The 16779-nt window shown below is 38.0% G+C and overlaps 1 protein-coding gene and 2 pseudogenes across 8 annotated transcripts in view; all 3 read right to left on the bottom strand.

The window, feature by feature from the left end:
* Positions 1–370: 370 nt before the first annotated feature.
* Positions 371–3029, bottom strand: LOC308500956 (beta-1,3-galactosyl-O-glycosyl-glycoprotein beta-1,6-N-acetylglucosaminyltransferase 6-like; annotated as a pseudogene). The gene is made up of 3 exons: positions 3019–3029; positions 1006–1331; positions 371–880 (listed from the first exon to the last, which is right to left on the bottom strand). The product of its transcript is annotated as a beta-1,3-galactosyl-O-glycosyl-glycoprotein beta-1,6-N-acetylglucosaminyltransferase 6-like (transcript).
* A 5134-nt stretch (positions 3030–8163) lies between these two features.
* Positions 8164–11591, bottom strand: LOC308500955 (developmental pluripotency-associated protein 4-like; annotated as a pseudogene). Its single transcript has 2 exons — positions 11580–11591; positions 8164–8828 (listed from the first exon to the last, which is right to left on the bottom strand). The product of its transcript is annotated as a developmental pluripotency-associated protein 4-like (transcript).
* A 2614-nt stretch (positions 11592–14205) lies between these two features.
* GCNT2 (glucosaminyl (N-acetyl) transferase 2 (I blood group)) overlaps positions 14206–16779 on the bottom strand; it is an 86338-nt gene continuing 83764 nt past the window's right edge. For all 6 annotated transcript variants that reach the window (XM_081057482.1, XM_081057483.1, XM_081057486.1 and 3 more), the window contains one exon: positions 14206–16551. In XM_081057482.1, coding sequence (XP_080913608.1) covers positions 16361–16551 — 191 coding nt within the window. In that variant the 3' untranslated portion in view covers positions 14206–16360. The remainder of the gene's footprint in view (positions 16552–16779) is intronic.

Raw genomic sequence — 16779 nt, 5'->3', positions numbered from 1 at the left:
ATAAAAAGAGAAATGTTTGCCAAAATTAAAAAAAGAAAGAAAGAAAAAAAGAAAGGAAGGAAGGAAGGAAGGAAGGAAGGAAGGAAGGAAGGAAGGAAGGAAGGAAGGAAGGAAGGAAAGAAGAAAGAAATGGTGGTATAAATATTATTTACATAGAGGTAAACAACAGGAAAAACAGCTAAAAATATGGTTAACAGTTGCCTTTGGTAACTGGGACTGCATGTGGGGAGAGGCACGGCCCTCAATTCTTCATTATAATAAGCCTTTTAATATTGATTTTAAAACTATAATGATATATTGCCTTGATTAAAAAATAAAAATTAATAATAAAAGAATGGAAACCACACTCACCTGGAATCTTAAGTGTAATTCAGATAAGTTTATGGGGACTGTAGGTATATGGGGACCACTGGAGTAACTCAATAGCTATTTTATTTAAAAAGAGCAAAATGGACAAATTCCCTTGTAAGGGCAACATAAGCTGAAACAAAATGGATTTTGAGTTGATTTGGCAGTGGGCTCTTCTTTTTACATCTTTTTTGGACAAAAGTGTATGTTTTGGTTCTCTGCTCTCTACGGCATATTTGATCCTTTCAGTAAATTTCAAAGTGGACACTAAGTGAGAAGTAATGTTTTTCCCATTCAATGTTTTAAAATACTGCACTATCCCCTAATTTGTTTTTAGGGGGAAATCATGGCCACACATTTTAATGATGTATCTCCATTGAACATCTAAAGCTAGACGATCTCTCATGCAGGCCAGGCCAGCTTGGAGTCTGGATAGTCCCCCATGAGTAATATACTCACACTTTGAGGATTTAAAAGTATTTGGGATACAGTTCAATAATTGTCCCATGATTGGTGTCAGATGGGTAGTAGACTTACTGGGGTGAGCACATCGTAAGGTATATCAATGTTTAACCACTATGTTGTAAACCTGAAACTAATATAATATCTCATGTCAACTGTCACTGAAAAACAAATTTTAAAAAATTTCTCCATGACAATTTTAAACTCATTTGTGGTCTTCTTATCTATGTGAATACTGTTGACATTTTGAAGCATGTAAATAGCTTGTAAGAGCCTTTCAAACATATCAAATATCTTGATTGATGGTTATTACATAGGCCTAAGGGAAAGCAGCTTCTTCTCTAGACAAAGGAATTGTGACATAGTGGCTCTCCATCACACAAGGAGGGGAAGGATCTATTCCAAACACTGTGGATGGTGCACTTAGCAACATAAGCATTGTCTTCCCATTTAGGGCTGCATTACAGGCTTGTGGGAGGGAAAGAGCTTGACCTTCACCATCAACATCCTCCCTTTGACCACTGTTTGGTTGTACGGTATATTGTGACCATGATTGTAGTTTAAGCAGTAATGATACAAAGACAGCATCTCCAAAACTTTTTGTTTTTGACACCTTAGGCTAGGGGTGGAGGGATGGAATCTTTCTTAGAGGGTTAAAAAAATAATAATAATAACTCCTAAAATATTTCACTTCTCTAGAAGTCTCTAAATTTGGCCGCTCTATAAGTTGCCAAACTCACTTTCCTAGCTCTAATTTGCTAGGAAATAGCTCTTTTGGTCAACATGCCCTCGTACAGGCTGAGGTACCAAGGCCACACAGCATCACACATCTTCCCTTTCTATTTTATCTGGCTCTAACTGGGGGAAATAGAGTAGAAGCTTAATTTTCATTTCCTGTTTCTATTGCTGAATCAGCTAATTTGTCATAATTGTGTTCAGTTACATACCCTTCTGTATCTTCTTCTCCTTTTTGGCTAACTGCTCCCTGAGTATGCCCACCTGGATATATTTTAGCAATTTTCCATCTATGTTACCTCTTCCAAACTTTTAAGTGAGAGGATCCTTCCATGTTTCTGTTCTTTTGAGTTAGAGTATGCCAGTGGGCAAGGCTGGGTCTCAAGGGTTTTTATCTAAAATGTTCAGCATAATACCTGGCACGTTTGGACACTCAGCAGATTCTTCTAATGAAAATTTGAATAGCCTGACTCATTCATTTAGCTTTGCAGGGTCCCTGGAAACTTTGAATAGCAAAATCTCTCCATAACCTGCTGTGGATTTTGGAGGATTGAGGACTAAGTTTTAACATTATGATATATTATGCATATATATTAATACTTTTGAATATTCATACATTTTCCAATGATTGCATTCACAAGTAATTTCACATATCCTCATTTATTACTCATTACTGAATTTCCTAGATAATTGAAGCACACTTCCAACTCTCTTTTGTTAAAAATCAACATGCTCTCTGTCTTCTTTAATAAGCTATATTAAAAATGATATATGCTTTTTGATGACCTCGAGAATCACATAGGAATATTATTTTGATCATATTATTATAAGTTCTGCTCTCTTCCTATCCTTTTCATTTGCAGCCATTTTTATCCCCTTTGTGTGCCTTCTGATCCTTCCGTGATATTGATGATGGCAATGACAACAACACATTTACTGAGTTATTTCTAGGAGGCAGACACTGGACATGCACAAACAAGGTCATGGGTAAGCTTGGGTGACTTCAAGGCCTCCATAACCACCTGCTTTGGACTCTGACTTTCATCCCCCAGCCCAGGGTTTGGCAAACTATGACTCACAGGCTGACTGTCTGTTTTTTGTACATGAAGTGTTACTGAAATACTACACTTATAAGCTACACTTATAAGCAATACTACACTTATAAGCAATATGTATTTTCTATGACTGCTTCTTTAAAAACCTTTTTGAATATTTTGTTGATTCTCAAAGCTTTGTTTTGACCAGAAGATGCTGATCACTAACTCCATTAACAACCTCATTGATACTCTTTTTTGTTATGGTTGCATATATTTTGTATTGTGATTAGAAACACAAACATAAAACTTACCATCTTAACCATTTTTAAGTGTACAGTTCCATAGTGTTAAGTATATTTACATTGTTGTGAAACAGATCTCCAGAATTTTTTCATCTGACAGGTCTGAAACTATACCTGTTGAAAGAACAACTTACCTTTTCCCCATCCCCAGCCCCAAGTAGCCACCATTCTACTATCTCTAAGAATTAGCCTACTTCGTGAGTCTTTCTTGGCAGGGGTAGCTTGAGGATTGGTGTTAGTCTATGATAAAGTTTTTTATTTTATTTTATTTTATTTTATTTTATTTTATTTTATTTTATTTTATTTTTACATCCCTCACACCGTGAACCCCCCTCCCCCCATCCACCACCACCCCGACCTCACACCGAGCCATTTGTTTTGCTGCAAATTGATTTGTAAGTGTTCTCATTACCAAACTTCGAAGAAATTAATAAAATGACTGATAAACTGAAGCAACTGAAAAATACAGAGCATTAATTCATAAAAAAAAAAAAAGAATTAGCCTACTTTAGGTACCTCATATAAGTGGAATCATATAATATTTGTCCTTTTGTGACTGGCTTATTTCACTTGGCATGATGTCCTCAAGATTCACCTATGTCGTACATGAATTTCCTTCCGTTTTAAGGCTGAATAATATTCCATTATATGTATATACCACATTTTGTGTATCCAGTTATCTGCCAATGGACATTTGGGTTGTTTCCACCTCTTTGAGTATTATGAATAGTGCTGCTATTAACATGGGTGTGCAAATATCTCTACTCTAACTGCTTTTGCACCACAGGGGCAGAGTTGTAAAGTTACATCAGAAAACCAGAATCTATAGTGTGCAACCCTAAAATGCTTATCTGGACTTTTAAGGAAAAGTGTTCAGAGCTCTACCCTAGCCCAGTCAGACTGCCAAAGGCACTGATCAGCCTCTCAGCTGTTTTCCCCGGACTGGAAATCTCTCGATTTCTATTTCTCTGATATCTTGTCTGAGTAATTCCCCACTATCTTGCCAGCTCTTTGATGCTGTCAGGGAGGGTATTTTTATATTTCATCCAGCTTTCTTAGTTGTCTTCAGGACAGGGGTCAGTCTGAATTGCCAAAAGGATAAGTCAGCTCTGTAGTATCTTTTAATAAATCATCCAGAATCAGTTTCCATTGATTACTGTTAAGAACTGTGATATGTTTTTTCTATTGAAAAATATAAAAACAATTCCATTGAGAAAAATACTCAGCTGTTTTGGATGTTTAATGCGGCTGGGAAAATCAGCAAAAAGAAAGATTGGCTAGATGGATAAGCACTGATTATGAAGGATAAATTAGGTTTTGTCTGCACTCCGAGAGCAGAGAGGATTACGCTTGGAACTTGGCTTCCGCTCCTGCCTTATCCAGGGTCCATGTTATAGGAGCTTGGCTCCACCTTGTACGGCTGTGCCATGCAGCTCAGAGTTCCTTCAGGAATGAGGGTTCAGCCACACACAGATGAAGAAGCTTAACTGACTGAGGTTTGGGTTGTGCATGTTTGTTTGGTTAGTTGGTTGATATTTTTTTAAGTAACTTTTCACATTGATATAATTTCATATTTACAGAAAAAATAAAATAATAAATAGTACAAGGAACTCCTTTATACCATTTACCCAGATCCATTAATTGTTTGCATGCGTACCATTTGCTTTACCTCAGTGTGTATGTGTGTGTGTGTGTGTGTGTGGTGTGTCTATATGTGATGTGTGTGTGTGTGATGTTTGTGTGATGTGTGTGTGTGATGTGTGTGTGTGGTGTGTGTGCGATGTTTGTGTGATATATGTGTGTGTGTGGTGTGCGTGTGGTGTTTGTTTGATGTGTGTGTGTTTGTGTGTGGTGTGTGTATACAATTTTTGAAACATTTGAGAGTATGTTGGAGACATCATAGTACCTTACACTCTAAACACTTTGGAACTTCCGAAGTACAAAAACACTTTCTTATATAATCATGAAATTTTCCATTGACTCAATAGTATTATCTAATCCATAGTCTGTGGTCTGTTTTTTCCTTTTGTTCCAGTACTGTCCTTTATAGCTTTTCTGTATGCCTCCAATTTAGGGTCTAGTCCAGCATCATGCATGCATTGATTTCCATTTCTTATTAATCTTCTTTAATCTAAAACAATTCTCCAGTCTTACTTAATTTTGATAGCTTTGAAGGCTACAGGACAGTTATTTTGTACAATGTTAATCAAGTTGAGTTTGTTTGATGTTTTCTCATGACTGCCAGTTCAGTTTGTGCCATGTGAGCAGGGATGCCAGTAAAGAGATACTGCGAGCTTCGCATCAGGAGGACATGAGTCAGTTGGTTCAAGTGTTGGTGATGTAACTTTGATCACTTGATTACAAAATGTCTTTAGGCTTTTTCCATACTGTAAAGTTACAATTGTGTGTTTATAATTAGCAAGTAATCTGGGGAAATATTTTGAAACTACGTAAATATTCTGTTCCTCATCAAATTTTCACCCACTAGTTTTAGCAACCATTAATGATTTCCTAACTCCATCATTCCTTCTGCACTGATCAGTTGGCCTTTTACTGTAAGAGCTTTTTCTTCTCCTCCATATATGCATGTATGACTCATCTGATACTTTCCATTCCCAAGCTCTGGCACCAGCTTTTTCTCCCAGGAGCTGAATTATGAACAAAGCCCAGGAGTACATTGGTAAAGGCGAGTCCTAACATCCAGCTACAGCCTTTGTGATGAGTTGCAGAGAGCAAACTGTAGTTTCAAAATGTCACCTCTGCAGAGAGGTTTGCCGGGCTGCCTAATCTGAAGGAGCCCCTCTGCCTCCAAACCTGTTTACCTCTATCACCTCTCCCTATTTTATTTTCTTCACAGCATTTAATCAAACTATCTGAACTGATCTTGATTGTTGGTATATTTTTGTAATTTTTCTATCCCTTCAGCTAGCCTATGAAAGACCAGTCTTGAAGCATAGCTGTATACCCAAGACCTGAACCTGTCGGTTTGTTTGTTAAATATACAAATGAATGAATGGAACCTTTCTGCTCAAATATCCTATGAAAACACATTTCTTTACCCCATTTCATATTTGTGGAAGTTTCTCAAATGACATCTGCCCAGATTCCCACCATTCCTCAGAAGAGTTTCTTGATCAGATATCCAGATAGGAAAATTTCCACGTATGGCAATGACTACAACATCAGGGTTTTAGTAAACGTTTTACATTTTCAAATATTTCTCTATCAGCCATAGTGTATTTAAGTCACTCTGTTGCTTTTTGTAACTGTTATCCCCAAAGAATCTCAAGCTATTACTGTGGTCACTCTTTAAACCATTCTTCTTCCACTGGCTAATCTCTGATACAATGGTGCCATTGGAAAATCTCATTCAAGTACTTCCGACTAAGTCACCTGTGAAAGCCACCATGTGACTGCTAATCGTGTAATTACCATGCCTCACCTGCTCAGAGGTATGTGGAAGGGGATCACCAAAGGTGTTAAGCACCGGAGTTTAAATATTTAGACATGGCAGTAATCAGTGCTTTTCCTCCTAGCTCTTCATGACCCATTAAATTTATTTAGTAAAATCGTGAGAATATGCATCTAAATTAGTTTTCCAACCAGTGATCTGTAAAATGCAAGACACATTTTAACTGTCATACACCTGCTTTTCCTCCACGATTTTCTTAGTGATACAACTACGAATCTGCTCTCCTCTCTTATCCCTTTTCTTTTTTTTTCTCATTCCTGCAGACCAAAATAGAGAATGTACAGAATTTTCCTTACTGTAGTACAGTTTTCATCAGAAAGTATCATTTGAGACCAGTCCCTTGCTGTCATTTGGTCTGATATGATGGCACTATATGTTATTAGGACTTATCTTACCCATCTGGTTTGTCATGGACAAAAGTGAAAGACCCCTGACCCCAACTCTCAACAAACAGCCAGCACAGAAATAAAAACCAAACAAAAATGTTGTGGTTTTTTTTAAAGAATAAAATGTATATATTTGTGGGGACAGAGCCAGGAGTACAGTTTCCAGGCTCTCGGCCTCACGTGGAAAGGTGCTGGCTCAGGTAGTAAATGGCCATCAACTGTGATTGGATGGCCATCAGCTATGGCTAGTTGGCCTTCAGCTGTAATTGGCCACTAATATAACTGCCGTGGCTACGCTAGCAGCAAGTGCAGGCTAGCAAGAAGATGGTGGATGGCAAGCGCGGATTGCAGTTAGCACGGTGGAGTGTGGGTTGAGGATTGCAGAGAAGTGGACGGCAGGTTGTGGATAGTGTGGCTCCTGCTTCCTGTGTCTCCAACCCAGCCGCCAGCAAGAATATAGTAGTATGACTCCCCTATCTATGACTCCGTGGGTGTTCCTTTTTGGCCTCACCATATCCTGCATTCTTGTGTCAGGAGCAGGACTAGAGACCCCAGAAGAGACCCGCCTGAGTCCCTGCATGACAGTATTATTTATTACACAGAAAAATTTCAACCACTAATAATCATCCCTTTTGGCTTAATCCTATTAAGAACATTAATTTGCATACAACACATAGTTTCCTAAGTACAACAGATGCATTATTTTATATATACATTTTAAACATATTATGTATCTATGATTCCAAAGTAACCTTGAACATTTTTAATCAGTAAATATATACAAAATAGTTACAAGTGGAAATGACACTGGTGAAGTGCTCTGTGTTTTTATCCCAGAGACACATCATGGAAATCTCAGGTTAAGAAAACTTCAAAAAATGTTGTGTCGTACATTAAGAATGTATTTTGGGGAGTGGAGAGAATAACAGTGTTCCCTTTGGCTTACAACAGTCAAGAGCCTGAACTCATTGAACTTAAAATTGGAAGGTAGAAGCCCCCCAAAGGAGTGAAAATTCTGAGATGTGGAATCCAATATGGGAGCATACTATTATTTCTTCACTTAACCTGTTCTTCTCAATGCTTGGCTCAGGTTCCCACTTTAAAAGAGCTGCTGAAGTCAATTCTATTTCAGAAGGGTAATCATTTAATGGTATTGACTTTTTCCTCTTATTAATTATAAGGAATGATAATTTGTGAAATGTTTTTCCACTATAAAACATAAGATTCTGTATCCCAACAGACAAAGCAGCAGGCATGCTGGGGGTTTGAGGGTAACATCTGCACCCCACCAGTCTGTGTGCCCTCTCTAAGCAGGAAGCATGCAGGGTGTGGAGCAGCCTGGAGTTCAGCAGTCAGTGACACCATGGCGTCGATTTTAGTCACCTTTCTACCATTAATTATAATCATAAGTGTACCCTTTTTCATTGGAGGCTTTTCATGACCACCTTATTCGTATGAACACATCTGGGGCACAACATATTGTCCTCCAGGTGCAGGGGTGGAAAGTTGCAGGCAGGTAGCAAGAAGAGTGTGCACACTCTCCCTTGTATTCCAGAAACCCAGGTTGGCCCAGCATAAGACTAGCTGGACCCAGCCCTCTGTCTGCAGGGAGACCTCGCCGTGGACCACACACCACCTGACACCAGAGGCCTCTTGTGGTGATTCCACTGCCTCCATGTTCCCAGCCCAGGCTGCAATTCTGGTCCAGGAAGTAAACACAGCATCTGGGGCGGGAGTTGTCACAATGACGTTGTCCACTCCCTCAAGGAGAACAGCAGACCTTTCAAGAGCAGGTGTCCCCTCCTCAGGGGGAGCAGTCACTTCAAGAATATCAGAATTTTCCAGAGTCATTTCCTCCTTTTCCATCTTTAATTTTCTGTGTAATTTTATCAAGATCTTGGCCTTCTTTGTTGGGACAGGAATGTCCTTTTGATTAGGGTAAGCATATTCACAGTCTTCTATATGCTTCCAATTTCAAGCCTTTGGGGCACAGCTGTAATTGCTGGCCCCAGGCCCTCACGATGTCTCAGTGAAGCAGGTTGACTGGTGGCAGTTTCGGGAGTAATGAAGGAATTGGTATCTTCTTCTAAAATCCAACTCTTTTATTGTCTTGTGGCATCTTTTGTGGATGGGAAGCTTCATCATCTTTCATAGATCTTTGTCATCTGGTCCCCTTCCCTGAGGTTCACCAACAGCCGGCTGTCACTCTTCAGCTTCTACTGATACAGGTTGGAAATTGCCAGTCATATTTTCCTCCCTTGACTTCTTTGTGGAGCTCCACAGACTCTCATCTTTCATTCCAGCTTCTTCTCATACTACTCTTCATTGTTCTAACAAAACTGATTTTGATCATTGAACTTTGGTTAGGTAAGATGTTAACATTAGGAGAAGCTGGGTGAAAGATCTATAAGAACTCTCTAATGGTTTTGTAACTTTTCGCTAAGTCTAAAGTTATTTCAAAATAAAACTCTTTTAGAAAGCCCTCTAGAACCCTATATTTTTGCTGTGTACCACTGATGGTCTGAATTTCACTAATAATTCACTTTAACTGAAATAATGGCTTGAAGTTCATAAATAATTCACTCTAATCTTGCACTAACTTTTTCAACTCTTTCTCCTAATATCCTCAATTCCTGGTCACATTATGCCTGAGATTCACTTCTGTAGTTTGACACTTGATGCTGGCCATCAGTTTATGAATTTTGTCTTCTTTTCTTAAGAATCTTTTACTATCAGATTATTCTAATACACCCATCTAATACAGCCCCCAGGATCTTTCCCAAGAGGTATGTCAGGCTTCCTGGGCTTAAAACAGGACTGGTCAAGGTTAATCTTCCACCATGGATGCCCATCACTTTCAAAGCTTGTAGGTGTTCCTTGTGGAAAAGCGAACATAGTCAGCTTCGCCTCTGACCCTCCTCCTCTCAGAGCCATCACTGTTAGTCTTCTATCCACGGTCAGAACTTGGCCTTGGGAGGTTGACCTCTAGTGTCTTTCCCGTTGACCTGACCACTAAATCCCTAAGCCATCCTGAGCAGAAGAGGGGGTAGTTACAAGGGGAACATTCTCCTCAGGCATTCATCTTTCCAAACTCCCAGCTGTTTGCCAAGTCTGTTTAAATGGATCCCTGCTCCAGTTTCCCACTTGATAGAGACTACTAAGCTGCATTCCTAGTGTTTAAAAAGATTAGGAGTTGTGACCTTTTCCTCTCACTTTCTGAAGTAACATGTGCAAAGAAAAAATTTAAAAACCCAAATCACCCACAATTCCATCAAGCAACAAACAAGAGATAACAATGGATTTTTAAAAAATAGAATCATGATATATTTTGATGTATATTTATTTTCTGGTATTCTGATTCTTAACTCAATAAGAGGTATTTACCAGAAACCTACATCAAACTTCCAACACCATGCAGAAGAGTTTAACAGGCCCCATAATGTTGGGAACAACTCAAGGATAGCTGCTATCATTGCCACCATTTAAAATTGTATTGCAAATTTATGCCAATGTAAGAAAACAGGAAAAAGAAATAAAATGAGTAAATATTGAGAAGGAAAAGGCAAAACTTATTTATAGATAAGTCCCAGAAAACGTGAGATGTAATACATTGAGAAACTATTAAAAATCATAAAAAAGTTTCATAAAAACCACATACAGGATCAAAACCAATTGTTTCCCTTTACACTATCAATAGTAAAATAAAAATAGTCTTTACAAATCCCATTCCCAATAAGCACAAAGAAATCTATAACATACATGACAAGAAACATAACATGTGCAAGACTTACATAAGAAAAACTACATTAGTGAAGTATATAAAAGAGGACCTGAATAAATAGACATATTGACAGCTCGACATTGTCAAGGCTTAATTACCCTAAAATTAATCAATATGAATTCTGTACAAATTCCATAAAATTCCAATGGGATTTTTCAAAGAATTTAATAAGCTGTTTCTAACATTTGTCTAAAATTAAATGAGCAAAAATAGTCAAGAAAATGTTGAAAAAGAACAGCAAGAGAGTCTTTGTCTTGCCACATATCAGAGATCTATAGTAATTTTTAAAATACGGTTTTGGCACATGAATAGATCAAAAGATCAATAGTACAGAATAGAGTCTGGAAAAAGATGCATAAATATATGTAAATCTAGAACATGATCGTGTTGGCATTTCAAATCAATAAAGAAAACATGGTATTGGGATAATTGGCTTTCCGTGACAGAATTAAAAATTTAGCTCCCTACCTGAAATCGTATGACAAAATAAGTGATAGATGGTGTGAATGCTAAAAAATTAAACATAGGCGGGAAGAAACTATGAAAGTTAAAGAAGAAAATATAGGTAAATTTTTGTATCATCTTTGGGTGGGAAACATGTTACAGGTAAGGTTCTCCAGAAATCAGGCTCTAAAATGGAGACTAATGTGCAAGGAAGCACTTCAGATTCAATAATTCTGTGGGAAGAGAAGGAATCAGCATTGAGTAGAGTTGTGCTGCCATGCAATCATGAAAATGCCTCAGCCTACCCTGCAGAGAGCTCATAAGCTGCGATGTGCCCAACTTAAAGTGAGGACATTGCCTTTATAGCCCCAAATCATTCAGGCATTGGGAGCAGGCTGACCCGAGATGGGATGTGACCTTGGTTGAGTCTGAGGTTGAGTCTTACAGAAGGCTGATGGCTCGAGTCCTGGAGAGATCCCATTTGTGCAGTGCAGCCCCCACTTGAGCAGCTTCCATTTTTTTCCTTTAAGTTTAGGAAACACCTCCTCCAAGATCTGGGATCGAGTTTCCTTGAAGACAGTTTATGAAAGGAAGATTAGTGGAATGACCTACAGCTTCTACCATTGCAGGTGGTCTTGAAGTCATAACTGATACCCAGTGTCCCCTTCTTCTCTTTCCCATTTCAGAGTCCCCTTATCCTTCACTAGCACCTCTGCTAGCCCAGATGGTTTACTTGGTAGGGTGACCCAGACCCTCATCTGAGGGTCTGAGCCTCTGATCACCATGTACTTCTCAGGCCATGGCTACTGCCATTTGTCCTCGAAACTGAATAAGAGACAGCAAGAGATGCTCAAGTGGAGCATTTTGTAATGCCAGGAAATAAGAAAGTGTTCAAAACCCCCCACAACGATGAGAGTATGCCAAAGAGACTCAGTAGCCAACTGAAAGAGATACCCAAGGCCAAAGCTGGAACCCTTTGAGGGGAAAAAATGGATTATAACCCAGAGTATAAAATAAATAGCCATGAGTCCATATTGATACAAATAAATGATTGAATAAATAAATACATTGGAGAAAAGAAACAAATCTCCTGTAAAAAAGAATTTCCGGTAATTTATGTAGATGCTCTAAAGGAGGGGAGCATAAGTCCTCACTCCTTATGTATGAGTTGTGAATAGTGACTTTCTTCTAAAAAGTACTGTATGGAAAAGTAAAAAAAGAGCCACTTCACAGTGGAAAATCCTGACAAACACTACCTAAGACAGGTGATCAAGGTCAGCGTCAACTGTGGAAGGCATGCTGGTAGTACGTCTGTATGAGTACCTTTGATATGTGATGAAAATGGCCCTTTCCCTCTGTGGTTTTCCACCTCCAAACCACAAAATCCAGTCTGGTCTTGAGAAAAACATCAGACAAAACCAATTGGGGAGCACTTTCCAAAATACCCAACAAGTACCCCTCATAATTGTCAAGGCTATCAAAAACAAGGAAAGTCTGAGCAAGTCATAGCCCAGAGAAGCCTGTGGAGATACGGTCGGTGACTAAATGTAATGTGGTATCTTGGATGGGATCCTGGGGGAGAAGTGGGGGAAGTAAGTAAAAATTAAGGAAATCTAAATGAAGGATGAATATTAAATAATAATGATAATGTATCAATGTTGGATCACTGATTATAACAAATGTACCATACTAGTGTAACATGCTGATTATAGTGGAAACGGAGTGTGGAGTGTATGGTACTACACTTGGTAGTACCTGAAATTTTTCTGTAAAACTAAAGCTATTCTAAAGTTAAGAGTTTGTTTTCAAATGGCCCAGAAAAGCAAGTTGCAAAAATATGTAATTTCTATTATATACCTGTATGATCAACAAATTTTTTTAAAAGTCAGTGTGTTTGTATTTCTCCTGTGCACCCAAGCACATATACATAACTGATGTATACCCGTAGAACTGTGCTATAGGGCAGTCCCAGTCACACGTGGCTATTTAAATTAGTTAAAGCTAAATAAAATTATGAATAAGTAACACTTCCTCAGTCATACTAGTCACATTTCAAGCTCAGTAGGTGGTTATCATTTTTGGACAACACAGGTATAAAACATTTTCATCATTGCAGAAATTCTATCAGACAGCCCTGCTGTAGGATATAAGTATATATATATATATATATATATATATATATATATATACACATATATATATATGTACATATATATGTATACATATATTATATATACATATACACATATATGTATATGTATACATATACAGCAGGGCTATATATGTATATATATGTATACATATATACGTATGTATATATGTGTATATATATGTGTGTATATATATATATATGTATATATATATATACACACATATATATCACCGCATTGAAAAGACACTTAGAAATATACACCAAATAAGTGGTCACCTCTGGAGAGAGTTCACTTTTTATTCCATAGCCTTCTGTATTAATTCACTTTTTATTTTATATTCTCTATATTCTTTCTGTTTTCATCATATTTTTATTATTATTTGTGGTTTGAAATGTTTTTCGATGGAAGGAGAACTGACTCTGGGTGGTGAACACACAATGGGATTTATAGATGATGTAACACAGAATTGTACACCTGAAATCTATGTAACTGGACTAACAATTGTCACCCCAATAAACTTTAATAAAAAAAATCTTTTTCACTTTAGTTTTAAAATACTTTTTTAAATGATGCAGAATATGTCCTTTAAATGAGTTTTTTCCCTTAGTATTTCTACCACTTTCCATTTGTCTAGTAAGAACAATATTTGTTTAGCAAAACTTAGCACTGAAAGGCTTCTGGGAAACGTTGGCATTTGATAATCAAGTAATTATGATCGTAGTAACATGAGTTACTAACTTTTCTAAGTTGTATCTTGATTTTTTTTAAAAAATGAATAAAACAGGCAAACACAGAAACATAATTTATTCCTAACTCAACTTTTAAAATAGTTGCACCCAATTTAAATAAAACTGATCTTCCATTATACTCTCTTTCCTATCATTCTCAAAACTTTCCCCAACATCCCAAAAAAGGGGACGTTTAGTTATTTTTCAGTGGATGGAACTTTTTAAAAACAGGTATGTGTGTATCTATTAATGTGCTTACTCGTATTTTTTTTAATGCTAGGAGAATCATCTTGTTAAACGTGCTCTTTAGTGCATATAAACCAACCATCAAATAAAAATACACAACAGCCCCAAAGGTGGAAAACAATATATTAATTTATTTCCAAGGAAACAACATGGAACATCATGAAAAACAAAGATAGATTCAGTAGTTTCAGGGCATCTCCATGGGCTAGCTAAAACCCACTAGCCCAAACACTACACTCTTCCAATATTAAAGTATTTAAGACATAGGAGGGATGACCAGCAATGGACATGTAAACATCTTCTATTCCAAAAGATTTCCCATTCTACATGCGAAAGATCCAGTGTAAAACATTTCTTCTTCACAGGTGGCGTCATTCAAATAAGTTGAAAAATGGCAATTTTTAGACTCTGCCATGAGCTCATGGTGTGTCCCCTACTCCTGAGCCCTTCACCGCTCTACAGTTCCATCTTTTTCAGTAGCAGAAAAAACCCAGCTTTATTTCAAAGTCATTCCCTTTAAATATGATTAACATTCAACAGGCACAATTACAGAAAAAAAGAATAGAATGTGTTCATTAAATGCATCATTAGTTATAGTAACTGTTTTTCATTTGAATAAATAAATATTAAGGAACTCAGTGGATCAGAGGAATACAAAAGTAGACTTCACATTTTTCTGAGGTGACAGGACTTTTTCTAAGTATGAACACTGACCATTCTTAAAACCCAACTTCTCAGGTATGCTAACTATGACTTTATTTCACCTTCTCTAATATTACACCTCAGGAAATGAACTGAGACCAGTAGGAGAATGCCAATTGTCAGACAGAGAACTTGTTTCCTAATGCTTAGTAACAGACTCTCTAGTCTCACTTACTTCATTTGCAAAATGAGGATAATAATGAGGATCACGAGTATTGTGAAGTTTGAATGTAGTGAGCTAGCAGAATGCCTAGAACACAACAGGCTTTAGCTTCTGTCTCCTCCTTCCCTTCTCTCTCTAGGATAATCTCTGATTTTAACCTCAACTTGTAATTACTGAGATCCCTGCCCCGATATCACAATCTACAATCCTGCATGTAAATGTATTAAAGTATAACCAATCTCTAAGGTTCTCTAGAGCAGCCTTTCCAATGATAACATCATTACCAAGATTTTGAGAGTACAAAAATCCGCCTTACTTTTCCTGCTTTTCTCAGCACGTGTCTCATGTGTAACAGATACTCAAGAAATATTTATTGACGCATACTGAATGACTTGGATGAGTGAATGGACAAAGGGTAAGGACAGAGATGCTCGGCCACAATTGAAAGCTCTTAAAAATCTAGGCATTTTTATCAGCACCAGGCATTATCAAGCCACTTGAGAGCATTATGGAGTTGTGAAAAGCCTCACGGGACAGAATTGGGTCTCCATTTTGCAAGCAAGATACCTTTGGTTGGGGTGGTGACAGAAGAGGAAAGTGATCCATTCTGAGGTGTTAGAGACTTGAGACTAGATACATGCAATACCACCTCTTCTAGGAATACCTTCCTTCTGAGAGAACTTTTCAGTGTTCTCATTGAAAAATGATGGAAGTGGGAGCAGAGCACATCAGACATAATCGAGAAACATTGTTTCCCCGGGGTCCTTTTTACTGAAGCAGCAGGCAGTGACTGCTGTCGTAAAGCACATCCTGTGTATTCTATACAGACTTCAGACAAGTAAACTGAAAAGGTTAGTGTTGAAACTCAGGAACAAGATCTAGTTCTCACTTCTAGTAGCTCAAGTTTTAAAGGAGACTGATGCGTTACCCAGAAAGCTGCTTGCATGTCTGTGCGGTTGAGCCAAGAAGAGTGGTGTCCATGAATATATGGCTATAGATCTGTTATAGGAGAGTCTCTCTTCAAAGAAACCCAGTTCTCCTTTTCCTAAATCACATTATCTATAGTTCTCCTTTTCATTTGAACAGTTATATATGATGAGTATCTAGCGCGAAGATCTGGCGACAGTGAAATTGACAGTGAAATTGATCATTGATCAGAACAACACACTGAGAGGTGGGCATCAGGCAATGGCCAGAGTGGCCAAAGTGCTAGGATTGCTCTGTGCAGCCTCCTGGTAATATACTTCACAGTGTCCAGTGGATTTTTTAACATACACTAGTGTAGCCAGGTCCTGAAGCCAGCACCTCAGTCCTGAAGCCGTTATCCAAGGCAAAGTTCTGTCATCAAGAAAGGCTCTTCTTCCCAACTGCTATGTGCCTTCAGTCATGAGTTGCAGTAGATCAAAAATACCAACTGGGCTGTATTGCAGTTTCACTCTGATTCAGGGTCCTTTCTCGGAGTCTCAGTTCTAGGCATTCCACAGTAAGGGGGTACGTAGCAAGCTCAAATTTGTTAGCAAAGAGGCTTGGCGAATTGATCAACCACTTTAAATCTCCGTTTCCATAGATACAAATGCCATGTACGTAGTGGCCTGCAAAGGCGAGAACAAGAAATAGTCAAAACATGCTTGTTTTCAAAAGTCAGGGGTAGTGAACTTGCACAGTGGTAGTTACTGCCTGACTACTGAGTAGCCAAACTCTGCCAAGTGCTATGGGAGTCTAACGAAATACGACGGTGTAGGCCTACCCCACAAGGGAGTGAAACTGTTTACAAGAAGACAAAGCATACAAATATATATATTTGAAGAAAATGAGAGTTA

Source organism: Rhinolophus hipposideros, assembly GCF_964194185.1.
Source record: "Rhinolophus hipposideros genome assembly, chromosome: 8".
Classification (NCBI taxonomy): Eukaryota; Metazoa; Chordata; class Mammalia; order Chiroptera; family Rhinolophidae; genus Rhinolophus; species Rhinolophus hipposideros.
The sequence above is the reverse complement of the archived record's forward strand: the minus strand, read 5'-3'. Positions and strand labels throughout refer to the sequence as shown.